This window comes from Tauraco erythrolophus, chromosome 16 (assembly GCF_009769465.1).
Source record: "Tauraco erythrolophus isolate bTauEry1 chromosome 16, bTauEry1.pri, whole genome shotgun sequence".
NCBI classification, from domain to species: domain Eukaryota; kingdom Metazoa; phylum Chordata; class Aves; order Musophagiformes; family Musophagidae; genus Tauraco; species Tauraco erythrolophus.
The window spans coordinates 8,070,289-8,088,357 of record NC_141480.1 but is presented as its reverse complement, the minus strand read 5'-3'; the positions used below and the strand labels follow the sequence as shown (position 1 = coordinate 8,088,357).

The following is an 18,069-nucleotide window of genomic DNA, read 5'->3' as shown; positions in this document are numbered from 1 at the left end:
AAAGTATCGCCTTTCACATTGCTCTTCAAAACAGAACATCTTCCTTTGGACCACACAGCTCCAGATTAGGTTACTGGTGAAAGGTCTGTGCTGAGAGGTTGCGATTAGAGGCCAAATGAAACAGGATACATTCGTTGTGGTTTTGAGAGCATGTTTTACTGACTGTCACACACCCTTAAGTGTTGAAAGTCTGTTGATCCCAAAAGGTTCAGGCCACTGAGCAGAAGTCACAGGACCCAAGGTGGTTTTCGTCGAAGTCTTGCTTCTAGTTGCTTACAATTTCCAGCTCTCAGACTAAATGAGCTGAAGCTTGGCGCTCTGTAGATAAAGGTCTTACATTTGCACTACACCAAAGAGCTCCCAGAGCTCAGAGTAATTCCTTTGCACCACGCAGATTCCTCTAAGAGTTAATCGCTGTAAAGCACAGTGGGCTCTTTTGGTGAAAGGCACCAAAGAAGTCAAGGCCCGTTTGTTCTTATGGATTCCGTATTTCAAGGTGTGTGTTGTTTTTAAGAGAGAACTGAAATGAACTGAACATTGGTGTAGCTCAGTTCTGTAGTAGATCCTTAGCTGATATAAATTAACACAGCTCTGACATGTTTGTAATTCACACCTTCTTGTCAAGCCAGGAACAGATCTTTGGCAGTGAAACACAACCAAGATGACTACAGTTGACTATAAAAGCCTTGGCTTCAACAAGATTGAGGACTCATCAATTTACTTTCATTTTGATAGCCCTTGTTCCAACTCTAGAAGAAGAACTAGGCTTTTATTTCAGTATCCTAGAGTTTGTCCACTCTCCATATGAACTCAGAAGCATTTTATAAGAGCCTGTGACTTGTGTCTTCTGCCAACTCATTTTCCCTGGTGCGTTGGCATAGAAGCATGCTGGGCAAATGCAAAAAAAAACCCAACAAAACATAATGACCATGTCTGGATCTAACCTAGTTTGGGAATCCCTGGGATGCAGGAGAATTTGAACTGGCTACCCAGTTCTGCCTGTGTAAAGAAGCCTTGGCTTCTTTTTAAGCTTATTTATGTACAGATCAAACAGACAGACTTCCAAGTGCTTTCATTTAACTTTGATGCCAAACTTTGATGTCTTCACCATTTACAGTAATCATTTTTATGTGCATTTAATATTATATTTTTTAGTCCAAAACGCTACACATAAAAAGACCAACTTCATTTGAAATATGCAGCATTTTTGCTATTTGAAAACTCTGCATTTTTAATTTGTTTCTTATCAGCAGAGTACTTCTGGGGCAAAGAGAACATCAAGTTTTTAATGCCTTTCAGTTGATTTAAATTAATATTTTATGTTTGTATTCAAAAAAGCTGGCTAATAGAAAGGCGCTGACATTTTTTTTTCACACTCTTTCTCTGACAAGTGTTATACACAAAGTAATGGTTATTTCTCAAATGTTTGGTGCTTTATTCCATGATGAGTACCCAAAAGACAACATTTCCACACAGTTTAATCCACTTGGATCATTGCTCAAAAGCCCTGTGCCCAATCTGGGGAGGAGAGGTACCCCAATCTCCCAAGATTAAGATTTAGATGGAAATATATCAATCCTTTGTTTTAGAGGCAAATGTCTAACTTTGTGTGCTTGAAAGCCCTGTCTCCCAAAACCAACAAGTAGGGGAGCATTTCCTCTTCCTAGTTCTGTATTTCTGCTGAGCTCTTTTCCAAAAACATAGAAAGCCAGAGATAAGAGGGAAGCTTTTAATGAAAAGGGGCTTGAATGACTTCTATTGCACTTAACAACCGCTTCATCAGCGTCACTAGACGAAAGTGCTGTATTGAATTCCACGGCTGACAACAGTGGTGAGGTAGAGGATGGTCTTCAATTAAGAAGCTATACACCTCTCCCTTTAAAACTAATGGAGGAAGACAGTATGTGGAGTTATCAGCTAGCTTTAACGTAGGTAGCTTAGAGGCTGGTAGCAACCTAGTACCAGCAGGATGGAGCTCAGTTTGTATTTATTGTTATAGTCACCAGGATTAAGGTCAGAGTGACGCCATGGTCATATCGTCCAGAAACCTTCCAAGACTCTGTTAAGAAGACAGTACTAGATGACTGCTAAGGACAATGGGAATCATTTCCAGAAGGCATCTGCCATCCAGAAACTGTCTGAGTTAACTTAGTACAGCTTAAACACTCAGATTTAACCTACAGGGTCCACTAAACAGGTATGAATCCCGGGCTTCCAAAATCAAAAATAGCTTTTTAAGTTGGGATTCCTGCCATGCTACTCCTGTTTAGAGCACAACAGCTAACCTTCAGCTCACTGAATCAAGAACATACCTTCAAGCAGGAAGAACTAGCACTCCGTTCTTGACATACCCACAGATCGTACCAAACATTTTCTTTCCTTGTTTTTGCCTATATACACTGTTATAGCCCCAAACTTCCCCATGGTCGTGACTACTCTGAGAATTTAATAGGCACACAAACCTGTTTTTTATATTGTTCAGTTGAAACTACTGGAGTCAACCTGGAACAGCTGTGCAAATGAGTCAGCAGAAGGTCACCACCCGCTTACACAAAGTTCTCACTGAGCATCATCAGGAGAATTTGCTCTGGAAGCATTTACTCTTCTATCACTTCGGTTAACAGGAAGCAGTTGAACGGGTCAGAGAGGAATCAGCAGAGATGCAAGCTCTCAGACTTTTCCTGCTACACTTAGCACAGTCACAGACAGGATCTACAAATAAAGGCTGGAAAAGCAGGGAACTGAGAGAAGGAACGTAATTACATAGCTGAGTACCACACAGCACAGACTACTGCAGCGTTAGCACCATATTTTTACTGAAAGAATCTATTTATGCCATTATCCAAGAGGACAGAGTACAGGAGAGAAAGTTTTCCTCGCTAGGGCAGATGAAGGAGGAGGAGTGCACTGAGAAGCAATCATTAGTAAAATAATTGACTGCCTGTTTTGCACAGTTGCCACAAAACATTTATGCTGTCAGTGCCATGGATGTGTTGGCTTGCCAAAGTCACAGCTGTGCCAAGGAACCGTCTCCCGCTGGGGCTGCTGTTGCATTTCACCTTGTATCTATATGATGCACCCCTGGGTCATCGTCCCTACTCCTCTGCTATCCCAGGCATCATATCAGGAAAATGTATTATTAGTCTCCTTTTGAAACCTAGAATTTCAGCCCTCATGATTGCTATCAGCAACAAATATATAAAACTTACTTTTAAGAAATGAAGATACTATGCAGCCTGATAAAGGATCTGAATTTTTTTTTTTTTTTTAAAAGTAGTAATAAGTTGGAAGCTTCTGTGTTGGAGAACAAGAAAAAGACCTGTTGTTTTTTCCTGCTGTAGACAGAAAGAAATGTTGATGTCTTACATTCAAGGACAACAATACTGAGTTTATTGTATTGTACAATACATTTGTATTGTAACTAACTTTACAATACTATTGTATTGTAACTAACTTTAACAAAGCACACCTTGAAGAAGGAAGGAGGCCTTTGTTTCATATCAAAGAAGATGGACACAGAAAAGAACTCATAAAAGACCCAAAAAGGATTAACTAAGAAGAGACAGGCATTGCAAAAATTTCATTTAGAAGTTTCACCTATCAGAGAAAGTATCAAAGAAGGATATGGTCTAGGAAGGAGAGATATGCACCACACTTATTCATATACTTCATGTGTAAAGCAAGCTTCTAAGAGCACAATCCTGAAAGATGCTGCAGGCTCCCTGCAAGTTACTGCTGCTCTCAGGTGAGCATACTCAGCACACCGCAGGATTTACCTCTAATGGCTATCTGATCCAAAAGCCAAACTGTTAAACGAATAAAATCCCTGCATGCTACATCAGGACACGAGAAGATTGCCTGCGTTGTTGAGATTAAGATTATCAAGTGAATAAATCTAGCATGTGATAGATAAAACAAATACCCATTAAAAACATAAATCTCTCCACACTAGGAAGAGAAACGTATTCCCAGCACAGACTCCAAAAGCCTTCAAAAAGACAGGCATATCCAGCACCAGAACAGATGGAGATGAACAATAATTGCTTTCCAAACATCCATCCCCCCAAAAGTAGTGAGCATAGGCCTCCAAAAAAGACAGATAATAAAAGCAAAAGAAAAAGGAAGAATATCTCTCAAACATCTAGGACTTGATGAGAACAGGTGGGAATATCTGCTCGATATGACACGACATACTAGAGACAAACTCATACATTTCTAACTACTTAGCAGTGGTTTAGTTGGCATTGCCTTGATCTCAGGCATAAATTTTCACTGATTTTGTAGGTAAGAGAGGTGTAATTGCACCTTGTTCTTGACTCCACTCAGCCCAAAGTAAATCCAAGTTCCACATCATTTTGTCCCTACCCTTTGCTGATGCTGGAAATCACCTTCTCCTTCTAAGGACACCACAGTTCCAGTTGTTTCATACTCAAATTTCTCCAGATATGTCTTGGTCAAGAAGGTCCCATTTATCTGCCCTCATTCAACTGTCTGCAACCACATTTCTAGATTTACCCAAGGCCCTGGGCACGCTCAGGATGAAACTTGGCAACAGTGTTATTTAAAAGCGGTTGCTACAAACAGGGATCTTGGGCAGCTTCCTCAATTCATGTGGACAGGGCAGACAAAACACAGCTAGAGCACATGCATGGATATTCTGTTATAACATAGTTCTTCCACGACTACAAGCTCTACGTAGAAGTCATCCCTCTTGACTGAACCTTTCCAGCTCAAGGTTCGGTATCTCCAGCCTGTGTTTTTCTCTCAAAAGCCATGTTGCAGACTCCAAATCAGGGCACCTGTCACAGCACAGACCATTGCAGGCTGATTCTGCCCGTGCTTCAAGCTGACAGGACACGAACCCATCCAGGTGGCCTTCAGCCACAATGCTCACCCAAGTAAAACCCTGAGCCCGGTCTGCTGGGACTGGCTGCGGACTCGGGACTGCCTTCCCCCACCTGTGCAGGTAAGTTCTTCTTTGGACAGTCCAGTGTTCAGACTCACTGAACTAGCAACATATTTCAGGCCCAGAAGAAACAGAAAAGGACTTTTTAAGCCAGTGGAAAGAACCGGAACCATAAGAATAGCTGAAATCTAAAGCCATGTAAGTTGTGATACAGCACATTGGCAAAAAGCATTTAGTTGCTGGAAGAACTACCACAAGGCAGATGTCCCACCTCCGCTCTGCACCACAGTGGGATTCATTTACACTCCCTTTCTGGTGAAAATTTCCATCTCCTCCAATTTGCAGCCCTTTTAAGAATTTTCCAGCACACCTTGCTGTACTGGAATGTTTCAGGGAACTCAAACTCCAGAAGAGAGAGGGTAGCAGCATCAGGGTCGTTATTAATGATTTAACCAGCCATTTGTGGGGGTTTCTGGGTTTGTGCCAACTCTACCTTCAGAGTTTTAGGACACACACTGTGTGAGGGGAAGTAGGACTTCTGCGCGCTCTCAGGCTGTTCCATTACACCTGATTTATTGCATGGCACTACTTGTTCTAGCCCATAACCTTGAGCTTGTAAACTACACAGGGGAAAAATTACTAACTACTGAGTTCATCTTAATGCACTATTGGGAATTTTAAGTGGGGGAAAAAAGAAGGCAAGGAATCAGGGGCATCTAGAAGAGCTGGTTTTGAACAGCAATCCTTTAATGGCCCAGTGCAGTGTACCTCACAGTCCACTCTGCTTTCATTTAATTAAAGTTTTAATTTACACGGCCAGCATACAGTAAGGACTTATGTTTGTCTTGCTCTGAAGGAGATAATCAATAGGAGAGATGTAGACACATTTTACTGCTTATTACTTGCATACGTTGATGGAGTTTACCACAACAGCATGTACAAATGCCATTACTCCACTCTTAGCTAGCCTAAGAGTTTGACTAATGACAGAAGCCAGAAAACTGTTTTGCAACTTTTCTATTAGGAAAGAAAATTATCATCCACATAACAGAGCAATTTCCTAGTGGTAAAGGAGTCCTCATTAGTGTGCACAGAAAGGTAATGAGAGCTGGAACACAGGTGCCACAGGTACTTACTGCTGTTCTGATGAGCGACCTAAAAAGGACCTGGGAGTTGCATGAACATCAGGCTGAATGTGAGGTAACAACACGCTCTCATCATCACAGACACAGCAAACTGCATACTTGCCTCAATTAAAAGCGTCGCCAGCAGACTGAGGGAAGCCATCTCCTCCTCATCAGCGCTGGTGAAGCTGTACCTGGGACACGGAGCCTGGCTGTAGGTCCCCCACTGCAACAGAGATGAGGAAACTGGAGGGGGTACAGCACAAGGGCTAGATTTATGAGAGGTTGAAGCTGGGCTTACTCATCCTGCCTAAAAGGTGTTTAGCAGGGTGATCTGATTAACAGAAGAGTTACAATGTGACAGAGTCAACCACTTCTCAGCAGCACCAAGAAATAGAACAAAGGACAAGGACAACAGAGTACAGCTTGGGACATCCAGGCTGCCTTTGCAAGAAGTTTTTGCCGAGAGAGTAGCACAGCATTGGCACAGGCTACCAGAGAGGTGGCTAGATTTCCAGCATTGTTAGACAAAGACACAGCTGACTTGACGCAGCGTTGACAACGGTCCCACCTTCAAGCTAATTTAAAATACAGATCTCACAGGAATGCAAATATGGTTTAAGCCTCCATTTCATTATTTCTGGAGGAAAGAAAAAGGGAATTAATCTAGGTTTATATATCACAAAATTCACTTTACCACACAAATCTTGATAGCTGTACTACTGTGCAATACAGAGAAGTAGCACCACAGATGCAGTAGTTATTCAGATAAACCCCATGTTTTGTCTTTAGCTTCAAGAAAAATGAGGTGGATGCCTAATTTGCACAGTGTAAAGTTACGCTCTCCTTGGCTCGTTCTCTTCAATGGCAGTCTGCCCTCTGTATTAGTGTACAACTTCCTTGAAACAAGAAGAAAGTGTTGATGTTATAGAGCAAATAATAAATTAGCTCTGTGTTTGCTGACTACTCTGAGGAGATATCTTGTTCCTTACTTCAGTCTAAGTACTCAAAAGTCAGTTCCTGAAACTTTCCCCTCCATTCAAGTTATTTTCCCTAGGTAAAGCTGCAGCAAACAGTAACTTGTGTGATTATTATTGCTATTAGTGTCTCTTATTTTGTTTAATTAGTAATTATTTTGAATTACATGCCTGAAGCGCAGCTGGATGGATGCCATTCAGCAATAGAGGCTTGTTCTTTGAAACGCTAGAAATAGGGGCATTTCCAGTAGGACTACAGCTCATATGGTGAAGAATGTCACTTTGTTTCTATGGTTTATTGAGACTATTAGGAGTAACCTCATTTCTATTTAAAGGAGATTTCTGTTTGCAATTGACTTTCCAGCATCCCACTGGTGGATTTTCACAGGGACTGGCAGAAAGCAAACAGTGATTCCCCTGGTTCCTTCACTCCAGTGACTGAAGGATGTCCCAAGCATCTCTGGAATGTGGAGGTGGCAGTACTGTTACACGCCTCCCATTTGGGCAGATTTCCGCCGCGTGACCTTGGTCTAGTCAAGTTCATGTCAGGTACAGCAACACAGCTGAACGATCAGGCAGAACATGACTGTCTGTGCCCAGGCACCATCCGAGCCCTAATGTAGTCCACCTCACAACAGCAATTTCCAGTACAGACCTGACCAGAATCAGAGGTCCCTAAGTGTGATAGACAATGATTGGACAGTTATGTTCCATGTTTTTAAAGAGGCTGATGATCACTTTATATATACTCATGTGTCTTTCCTAACTCTACCTTTGATGAGCTACCTCCTCAATAACTGCCCAGGAGTTTTAAAAAGGAAAAAAAAAAAAAAAAAAAACAAAACAAACCACATCCGAAAAGACATCAGGCTGTCTGACAGTAGTTCTACTTTCTTAATGGATACTTTAAAATGTTTATGGACAAGCCCAACAGCAGGTTTTTAAGTTTTCTTCAATTAAATCTCACATTGCTGAGCACAGCTCACAGTTCTGCTCTCTTCAGACTTCCCTGAAGCCTTACTACACCTTCACGCATACTTGTTCCTTTTCCAGTTTCTGTAGCATCAGCACATACGTACACAAGTGGTGAGTTTACAGTGCCCCCAGACGTTACTAATAAAATAAGCATCAAGTAGAGGCCTGGGTGCCTCTCCCTTCTGGTGATGGCACAGTTAAGAATGTTCTTTTATTGGCAGTCACAGCAATAAATGATCATCTTCTGCTAAGGACTTGTTGCAGTCACATGGAATTTTCTGTCTGAATCCATATCAAACATCTAACTGAAGTGTAGATGTACTAATTACCACGAAAGTACTGTAGAATGAAAACCCCCAAATTTTATTTATATATAGAACTTGACAGTATAAAGCTTTATCAGTAGATCTTACTGAATTTTAAGAAGGTTCATGCACGTTTCCATACCAATGTTCTGATGTATCTATGACAAAAACCACTTCAGACACTCTTACCATCCCACCAGTGAAAGGCACAGCTCAAGCCAGTTCAAGCCCCTCATCTCACCAAATCTCCCACCATTAAGTACTGTTACAGCGACAGCTGTGGAGCTTCCTTAGCCAACACCATCAGGATCCACTATAAGTTACACATCTTTAAGAAGGCAGAAAAGGGTACTAAAGAATAAGAAGAATGCTGAAAAACATGTCAAAAAAGAAGTCTTCCCACTTATTGTTTTGAGAAAGAAAACAAGAATGACAAGTAACACCTTGCTTTTCGACTGAAAAATTTTAAAAGCCCAGGTCTGTCTATTTAAAGGAGTGTCAGGGACACCCGCTGCATTATAAAGAAGCTGGAAAAGACATCAGTCACATCCTTACTTCTCTCCAAGTTTGCAGATTCATAGCTAGGAGCAATGCTATCTGTAAGGATACAACCTTGTCTGGAGGTCCACAAGGGATCCAAAGGGAAGTCTACAGCATGCAGGAGAAACAGGTTCTGGAATAAAATATCTGGAAGACAGGTTTTACATGCTTAGATGACAAGTGCTTATTAAGCTTGGAGTATTTTGCAATTCCTTAGTCTTCTCCCAGATCACTGACTCTCAAAAACATTAAGTCATTCAAGTTTGCTATGACTTGTAAGAGATTCAGTATGACAAGAGAGTTCAACAGTAGCTGGCAAAGCCCAGCACAGCTGTTTATCATAGCACACCAGAAACAGTTCTTCAAACACGTATCAGGGACTACAGATCGAGAGTTTTATCAGGTACATACCTTTCAGACAAAAGTTACTACATTGTGGCTTTAAAGCAAGTAATGTGTCTAAGTGCACTGCAGAAAAAGAGACTGCAAATAAGCATCCATTAATGGTACTGAGCAATGCAGGTACTTCTTGGGTAACTTCAATTCCCTAACACTCTAAGATGATGTGACCCTTTCTTTGGTAGCCAAAAGAAACAGCTGTATGACACCTTCATTAAGACAGAGATAACTTGTTTCCTTACAGGAACTGTCCCTTTGCCATCATCCAAGTACTGATTAAAGTAAACACATGTAAAATGTTACCACTGTTGGTGTGGTAAAAAGACTCAATAAGGTAAACAATCTGTCTCCCACCTTAATGTTCCCAGAATGGAAAAGAAAGGTCTAAATATCAGACGTTCTCATAAACAAGCAGCAACTATTCTCTTTATACTGATGTTCATGATTTCTGGCCATCTGAGTTGAAAGCTTGACTGGGTGAAATGAGATTCCCCCTACTGACCTCAGTCTTTTCAAACTAATGATAAAAATGAGACTGTTTTCAGAGAACTGAAAGCCTGATTTGTATATGCAACAAGCCATTCCATATTAAATCCAATGAGCATTTTACTTGCCTCAACATTACAAAAGCAGTTTGTTTCCAGACAGTGCAGAATAATTAGTTCTCTCTTCACCACGACAGGCTTTTCCCTATATTGTGCCTGCTACTCATACTGAGTTTCCACAGAGAACAGCCTGAACTCCGTGCACATATCCGACTATTAATGCCACAGCCAGAATCAAGAACAGTTTCACCCTGCTCTAAGTTTTCACTGCCGCTTCCCTCTCTGACAACAAAACATTGCCACCTATCGACTCTGCCAAAAGCTGACCTTTAAATGGTATTTTTATTCCTCACTCCCAGAAGCAATGCCCAAGATGCACGACGGAGGCTGTAAGGAAAGAGCATTATGGCCCAGATAAAGAAACCATAAACTGATGCCTGATGATCTCGGCTATTATCATAGAATCATAGAATGGTTAGGGCTGGAAGGGACCTTCAAAGGTCATCTAGTCCAACCCCCCTGCAAGGAACAGGGATATCTCCAACTAGATCAGGTTGCTCAGGGCCTTGTCCAACCTGGCCTTGAACGTCTCCAGGGATGGAGCATTATTATTATACTATTACTGCTGCTTGTTTTGTTCCACTGTTGTAGTTACTTTAAGATGTCAAAGTTTAGTAATTTCAGTCCAAGTCTTTATCTTGCAACACAACCGTCAAGCACGTATTTTTACAATAAAAGACCCAACCACACATGGCAGACAGCTGCATGAATTTCAGGACAACCACGGGTCCTTACAAGATTTATAACTGCACTATATGTTCTACATTTGATAGTCCAGGGTAGAGCTTCAGTGCTGCTGTCCAAATAACACCTCTTGCTGCTTTTCCAAAATTCTTCCACATCTATGGCTTGATGAGTAAGAAAAAAGCCTATGATCATTTTTGCATTATCCAGCTCCAGCAGCACCAAAGATATAACTGAGACATGATTTTAATTATTCTTTTATATGATTACATTGTCAAACAAGAAATACCTATATGGTCACAAAAGTTTGTCACAGTGTATTTACAAGGGTTCTACTTCGCAGCTGCTGCACGTATTCTTTCGCTTGGTCAAAACCAGTCCTTGGTGGCTCTGGAGGGGGAGGAGGACCTTCCACCAACTTCACAAAGTAATGGCACCTGACGATGTTCATGATGCCAAACATGCCTTTGCCATGGTAACGAATCCGCTTCACATAGCGGCCTCTGCCCGTCGTTGACTCAGCTGAAGGAAAAAGGCAGAGGGGTAGGGGGTGGGAGAGAAGACTATTCAGTCAAGAATAAACTACTGCACATCTGCAACTGAAACACTGTCTTGTTGGTGTATTTTTCAGGACTGCATATGAAAAGTTAATTCTCTTCAGGATTCTCTCCTCCATCTATCTTCAACTACACTTAGCAGGTTACTGCTCTAGATGAACTCGTGAGTTGAATTAATGCCCTTCAAGAGCAACAAAAAGGTGAACTTCGAAAGCGTGCACACAAAGATAAATATATAGTAAAGGACAAATCCAAAGGAAGCTACACTGAGCTAGATTATACAGCTCTTCTGAAGGTGGTATTAATTCTGCTGCTTTTCAGTAGTTTGTGTCACGAATTCCTGTAGAAGTCTTACAGATTTCATTTTCCTTCCTTTCTCCCTTCCTTGCATTCATCGTTGGTACTTTCATTATCTACACATCCAGTCCTCACTAGCAGATAAACCTTCTGATGGCAAAGGCCTAGAAGGCTCCAAGGAATCCTAATCAAACCTGCTCTACAATCCAGGTTCCTTTTTTAAAAAGTCTACTGTCAATATTCATTTACTTTTATACTGTTTCTAACAGAAGTTCAGATTCCAATCCTGCAAAGTTAGTAGCATCAGCCATGGACAAAGCTTCCAGCATCTGTGTTCACAACATGAAAAAGTAGTAACAGTTTGCTCTTTGTTGTCTAGTCTTTCCTAATCGTGTCAGGCATCTTCCCCTCTGCGACGTTCTCTTTTCACATAAGGAGCAGAAACTCCATTCTCAGATGAATGCATCTTAAAAACAATGCAGGTGCCAGAAGAACACCAGTCAGACACCAATTATAATGAAACAATGGCTGAAGGCTCAACAACCACACTGACTTCAGTTATGCTGCAAAGCACATTCCTTTAAGTTTCCTAGAAACTGTACTTTTCTCGTTGCAGCTGATTTGATGGAATAAAACCTTAATAAGGATAAAACCTTTTCATAGAGTAGGATGACATTTTTCTGCACAAAATAAATAAAAAAAATGTACCTATATGTAAATTTGATTTGAACTCCACGTTGTGATTTCTTACTGCCAATTCCTGAGCTTCTAACAGAACCTGTAACAAAAGGAGAAGAAATGGAAATACTGAGTAGGAATTCAGGCAATGCTACTTCTTATTTCTAGAGAACGTGAAGAAATCGCTATAGAAAAGTGTTCTATAGAGATCAAAACTGTTACAAGACAGACATCTTTACATATGCATGATCTTCGCATACAGACTGAAAAGCTACAGGACATCTTTACCACATTTTTGGGAGAGGAAAGGGAGTGGAAAAAGATTTTTCCCACCAGCATTTGTCAGCCTTCCATCTACGGCCCTTTGTCTAATAAGACATCAGACCAGAAACAAACTCCAAGGTGGGCAAAATGAACTTAGGCCATTCAGTATTTTCAGCTAATATATGATAGTTCTTTGTCATTATTATGCCAGGAATCAATGCTTTGGGCAAGGAAATGTGTAATTAGAGACTCCTAACAACTAATGTGTACAAAAAACTGTCACGCCTTCACACAGCTCAGTCCATTCCCTGATGATAGCCTTCATCTCATGACTTTAAGAACAAAAGCACACGGATGCAGCAGCTGTTAGTGACAAGGACTCTGCATTATCTACCATGAACTGAACACCAAGCACTGCTAGAGAGGGTACCCCCATGTAACTGATTGTCACATTACAAGTTAAAACAGCCAGCACAAGTGACCTCTGCGTATTCACAAGTCACAACATGACATGACTGCTACAAAAATATGTTGTTTGAAGGTGCTCCAAATAGAAACGTAGAAAAAACACAGAAACATACCCAAACTTCTGCCGACATTGATTTTAAAGTTTTCTTGAAACTAGAGTTTTAAAGAATACTACTACGTACCTCTTTGATCACCTTTGCTCCCTTTTTATCACTAAATTCCAGCTGAGCAAGAGCCTGATCGATAGACATTCCTTTTATCTGCAATCAAAGCGTTCAAGTTAACTTCTGTTATTACAAGCATTTCCCTTCTCTCATTCAGAAGACAGAATTTAAATTATTTTTTCATTATAAAGAGCAAATCGAAATACTTCAGTTTCCTTAATGACCATTTCTTCAATGTAATATCTTACATACAAAACTTGAGCTAAATATTAAATAAATCTTTAAGAAAAAAAATTGATTATTTTTATCAAAACAGTCCATTACTAGCCTTCCAAGTTCCCCTTGCCATCCACTACTAGGCAGAAACCAACACGGAAATTCTTCCACAGTGCATAATCTGCATGTGATCCTGAGTACACATTTGAGAGCATGCTGGGATAAGGCAGCTAAACCAAAACCAAACTACAAACAACTGTTTGCTTGCACAGATGCAGGCTCTTCCCCTGGACTCTATCGTGAAGATGCTGATCAGACTGTGATTGAACTAGGCTGCTACAGCAAATACAGCAATTAAATTTTGTGTTCCAACAAATACAGCGCAAAGTATTTTTTTGCTTACCAGTTTTGCCAGATACCACATCTTATCTTTGCTATATTTAATTTCCCTCCGACAGTGATATATTTCCTAAGGGAAAAAAAAAGTTAGAAGATCAGTAATTTTGCTGCGAAAACAAGAACAGTGCATACATGCCTGCTCCACAATCTGCATTCTTACTAGGAGTAAGTGTGACTCCCCCTGCTATACCATCAACATATCAGAGCAAGCGTATCTTTGACATTTGAAACTGAAAGCATTATAAAAATAAGTAGCTATCACACAGAAAATTTTAATACAATCTTATGAGAGTTTATAAACAGAAATCCCTGAAAAGGATGATCAGATTTCTCATCATCTTTTCCTTTTCTTCTTCCCACCTTTTGAAGCAGCCTGACTGACATGCCCATTCAGTCTTAAAAACATTACTCTGCTGTCAAGTGGACTTACTGGGATAGCAACTAAACAACAACAACTTAATTAGCTCTTCAACAGTGAAGACAGTTTAAAGTTTGATCGGCATGAAGAGCTGTCTCTACAGACCCATTTAACACTACCACGGTACCAACAGGGACCAAAACTAGCTCATAAAATTTAGCATCAATACAAATCTGGAAGAGACAGCATTCTTTATGAACAGGTGAAAAATGATTTAACAAGCAAGTTGGTCAATAACAGCATTTTCATACACGTTGCACTAGTCAGTATAGCACACAGCATGTATTTCTGTGTCCTGGGCCATAATGTTCACAGAGGTGATAAATGCTCACAGCCCACAAAAGCACAAGTCAAAAAAAAACCAACATGTTATTTTGAGATGCAAATACTTGACTTTGCTGAGCAGTATGCCTAACAGAGGCCACAACATATTAATGCCCAGTGAAGAACAATTACAAAAATGGAATTCCAAAATACCATTTCTCAAGGAGGAAATACTGAAGAAAACTGTTAGTCCCTTCAGCGATCAAATACCCAACACTCAGTTTTCATGTGGGACTTAAGAGGCTTGCTTCTGTTCACATTTAACTGCACTTCCCAGTTATACAACGATCAGTAACAGGGGACAGGGAGAAACAGCTATGACTACATTTGAAAAATTGACCACGCTACTTATGGTGACCTTTCCAAAAGCTGTCTTGAGCAGCCAGCAGAAGGCCCTTCACTGAGCAAACACGTAACAAAAGGGTTTTAGATCCTTTGCTTCAGTTTATGGTTTCGTAAAACACAAGTTATTGTGCAACAGACCGAAGAAACAATCCCACTGTACCGTGTAATATGGTTTCCTCAGAAAAAAAACCTCCTGCAACCATATGTCACATCTGACTCACATGTCTCTCCCCACGTAACTTTAGAACCTCTCAGACAATATTAAGCATGTCAAGCAACCACTGTAACAGAAAACAAGCTCTGAAGCTTCATTAGGGGGAGGCCACAGCAAGAGGTAACACACTATCAGGCCTCAGAGAATCTAGAACACAGAGAAATTAAGAAATTAAACGAGCGTGCACTCTATTGTGCCTACATCAAACAGGCACCACTAGTTCCACTACTCAAGGAAAGTTACATTTACATCTTTGTGCACAGAAGCAACAATACAATCACGTTCTTCTCTAGTTATTTACTGTCAGTACAAACAGAACAAGCGTATAATTGTACATCCCTGGTAAGTTCTACTTCCTTGTGGTTCAGAGACTTCTACAGAGGATGGTACCTTTGCAGCTCACATCATGCATTAGGTAGGTGATGAGGTACAAGCAGCTTGAAGCTTCAATAAAATTTAGAAATCAAAAACATTCAAAGTGATATTAACTTTTACAATACAAACACGCCAAACTGACTAAAATCTTAAATAACAAACGAATAAGCTGTCAAACTAGTGCCTTGCAGAGTCACCTGGAGACAATCTGTTCAGAAATTGCTAAACGTGAGCAGGTAAGGAAATTTACAGGTGTATCCTTACAGCTGGTCTGCGAGGTTCTCCTGGCAGCTGCGGAGGGTAAACAATCCTGTTCTTTTTCTCCCACTTCCCAAGTTTCTGCAGAGCTGTGCTTGTGTGGAGACATGACAGAGGGAAAAGGCTGCTGGGTGCTAGCCACCTGCAAGACAAGACCACAGTCTTTGCTCCTGCCCGGTTTATCTGGAAAATTGTGAACTTACCTGTCTGCTAAAGAGAACTGACACCTGTGACTGATGACAAAATAAAACTCTTCAAGTCTTCTACGGTTTATATGGAAAGCTCTATAATTCAACAAGAAGCCTCAGGCTTCCTAAAGCCATGTCACCTTTGTATAGCAAGAGGTGCCACATTGTGTGACTATCTTGGGATATGCAAAGACACAGTTTCCTCTTTGCTCTTACATGGAGCTCATTACTCACACAAACAAGTTATATTTTATCCAAGACTAGCCAATACTTATTTAACTCTTATCAACAACATTTTTAGCAGTAAAAATTTCTAGTTTTTCAAGGGTTTGAGTACCGAAAGAGTATTAGAAGTTTATAAACATTCGTCCTTTCTGATATTTGAAGGGGAAGATATTCTAAACAACTTTCGAAATGCAAGCAGGTCAATATAAGACAAGCGACAGCAAAAAACCCTCTAGTTTTTAGTCAGTTCATTCACCTCAGATTCAGCAAAACCAAGCTACATTTTGCCCCCTGCTGACTAGATAAAGCAGTACTAGGCAGCCTCTCAGCTACAAGAAACAAGTGAGTTCAAGACCACGTATTGTGAGTTCTACTGAGGCTCAGACAGCTTTGTGTGGGTAGCCAAAGTATGGAAAATGTTTTAAAAGTGACTGGCAAACAGAATACACTGGTTAGTTTCAAGAGAGCATTGTACATCTTAAAGTTTTCACTTCCTATCAGTAGAGGGTAGCATAACACAAATTTAAGTATTATGGAATGTTTTTTCAGATATTTACCAAAACTGGTTTAGTTGCTTAATACTTAAAAATTTTACTCATCAAGACAACAATTCATCATCACCAGATATAACGTCATCAATATGGAAAACATTTGACAAGCACATGAGTATAATTTTGCAATTAAACAACTTAAGCAGCCATGAATTAAGGGTTGTCTCCTTGGTATTAGCAGAACACATTAACACATTTGACAAACTAAGGAATTTTATATTCCCTCTATCTTAACATAATCCAGACTCATGTGAGGAGCAACTCTGTTCATTTTAACTTTAGGAAAAGAAACACAACACAAATACATCGTAAGAAAAAGAAAACAGTGACCAGCAACAAGCAAACATACATTATATAGAATCCTAGAATGGCTTGGGTTGGAAGGGACCTCAAAGATCATCTAGTTCCAACCCCCTGCCATGGGCAGAGACACACTCCACTACACCAGGTTGCCCAAAGCCTCATCCAACCTGGCCTTGAACACTTGCCAGGGATGGGGCATCTACAACTTCTCTGGGAAACCTGTTCCAGTGCCTCGCCATCCTCATTGTAAAAAATTTCTTCCTTACATCCAATCTAAATCTCCCCTCTTTCAGTTTAAAGCCATTGCCCCTTGTCCTATCACTACATGCCCTTGTAAAAAGTCCCTCCCCAGCTTTCCTGTAGGCCCCCGTTAGGTACTGGAAGGCTGCAATATACAGGTAAGTAAGAGGAATACAAAAGAAAAAAGCTGAGCACCTTTCCATAAAGAACCACATGTAAGCACTAAGTGGGAGACAGACTAGAACTAAGTACAACAAGCAATTGGCACGTAACCCTGCTCAGCTGCAAGGCAGCGAGCAAAACACAGGCAACACAGCCGTATTTCTTCCCCCTTCAGCGACACAGGTATCTGCAATTTACCTCCGCAAGCTCTAGCAGAGAGAAAAGCTCTGCACTCTCAGGATCCACACCGGCCTTTCTTACAAAGCCAGGGATACAGTCAACAGTGACCAACGCTCCCCAGCACAATTTTGAGAGGAAAGACCAGCAACTGCAGAACAGCAACGACTGAGGAGAACGCAAAGGGGAGGAACAGGGACCGTGTTACTGTGACCCGCACCACAAACCCAGAGGAAACACGGATGCCCGACAGAAGGGGATCAGGAAAGAAGGAGAGACACCTCCATCATGCCACGATTTCCAAGTACACAGAAAGACGGAGGCACTAAGCGACCTGTTCCCCACAGCTCCGCGGCAGGGCGAGAAGGCCGAGCCAGGCGACTCGGAGAGTCGGAGAGAGACCCGGAGACCGCCTGAGCGAGACGGCCCGACCTCCCCCAGGAGCACGGCAGAGCCGGACTCACCTCTCCGGGCGCGCCCAGCCAAGGAGGCCGCACATCCAGGCTCTGCCTGCAAGGAAGCACCACAGTGAGCAAGGAAGGGCGGGGAGGGAAATAAAAATTAAAAAAAAAAAAAAAAAGCAGGCGAGAGCCCTCAAAACCAGGGCTCCCCTCAGACTCACCCGCGCTGACGGCCCACCGCGCCGCCATCTTCCCCGCCTCGCTTTACGGCAGGCGCTCCCGGCGCACGCGCAGCGCGGCACGCTGTTTGCGACGGTTTGCGGCGGCGCG

General features: G+C 41.4%; 1 protein-coding gene across 4 annotated transcripts; it reads right to left on the bottom strand.

The window, feature by feature from the left end:
- Positions 1–8,160: 8,160 nt before the first annotated feature.
- MRPL22 (mitochondrial ribosomal protein L22) lies at positions 8,161–17,988 on the bottom strand. 4 transcript variants are annotated; one of them, XM_086621473.1, is made up of 8 exons: positions 17,961–17,988; positions 17,803–17,848; positions 15,499–15,634; positions 13,563–13,628; positions 12,962–13,039; positions 12,078–12,147; positions 10,805–11,037; positions 8,161–8,974 (listed from the first exon to the last, which is right to left on the bottom strand). In XM_086621473.1, exons 1-7 carry the CDS (start codon positions 17,986–17,988, stop codon positions 10,826–10,828), a joined length of 636 nt encoding a protein of 211 aa, XP_086477599.1. In that variant the 3' UTR covers positions 8,161–8,974; positions 10,805–10,825. The 4 variants fall into 4 exon arrangements, with proteins under 4 accessions (XP_086477599.1, XP_086477600.1, XP_086477601.1 ...); XM_086621474.1 differs by lacking the exon at positions 8,161–8,974 and adding an exon at positions 10,394–10,679; XM_086621475.1 differs by lacking the exon at positions 8,161–8,974 and having other exon boundaries at positions 10,394–11,037; positions 17,803–17,844; positions 17,957–17,988.
- Between the last annotated feature and the right edge of the window lie 81 nt (positions 17,989–18,069).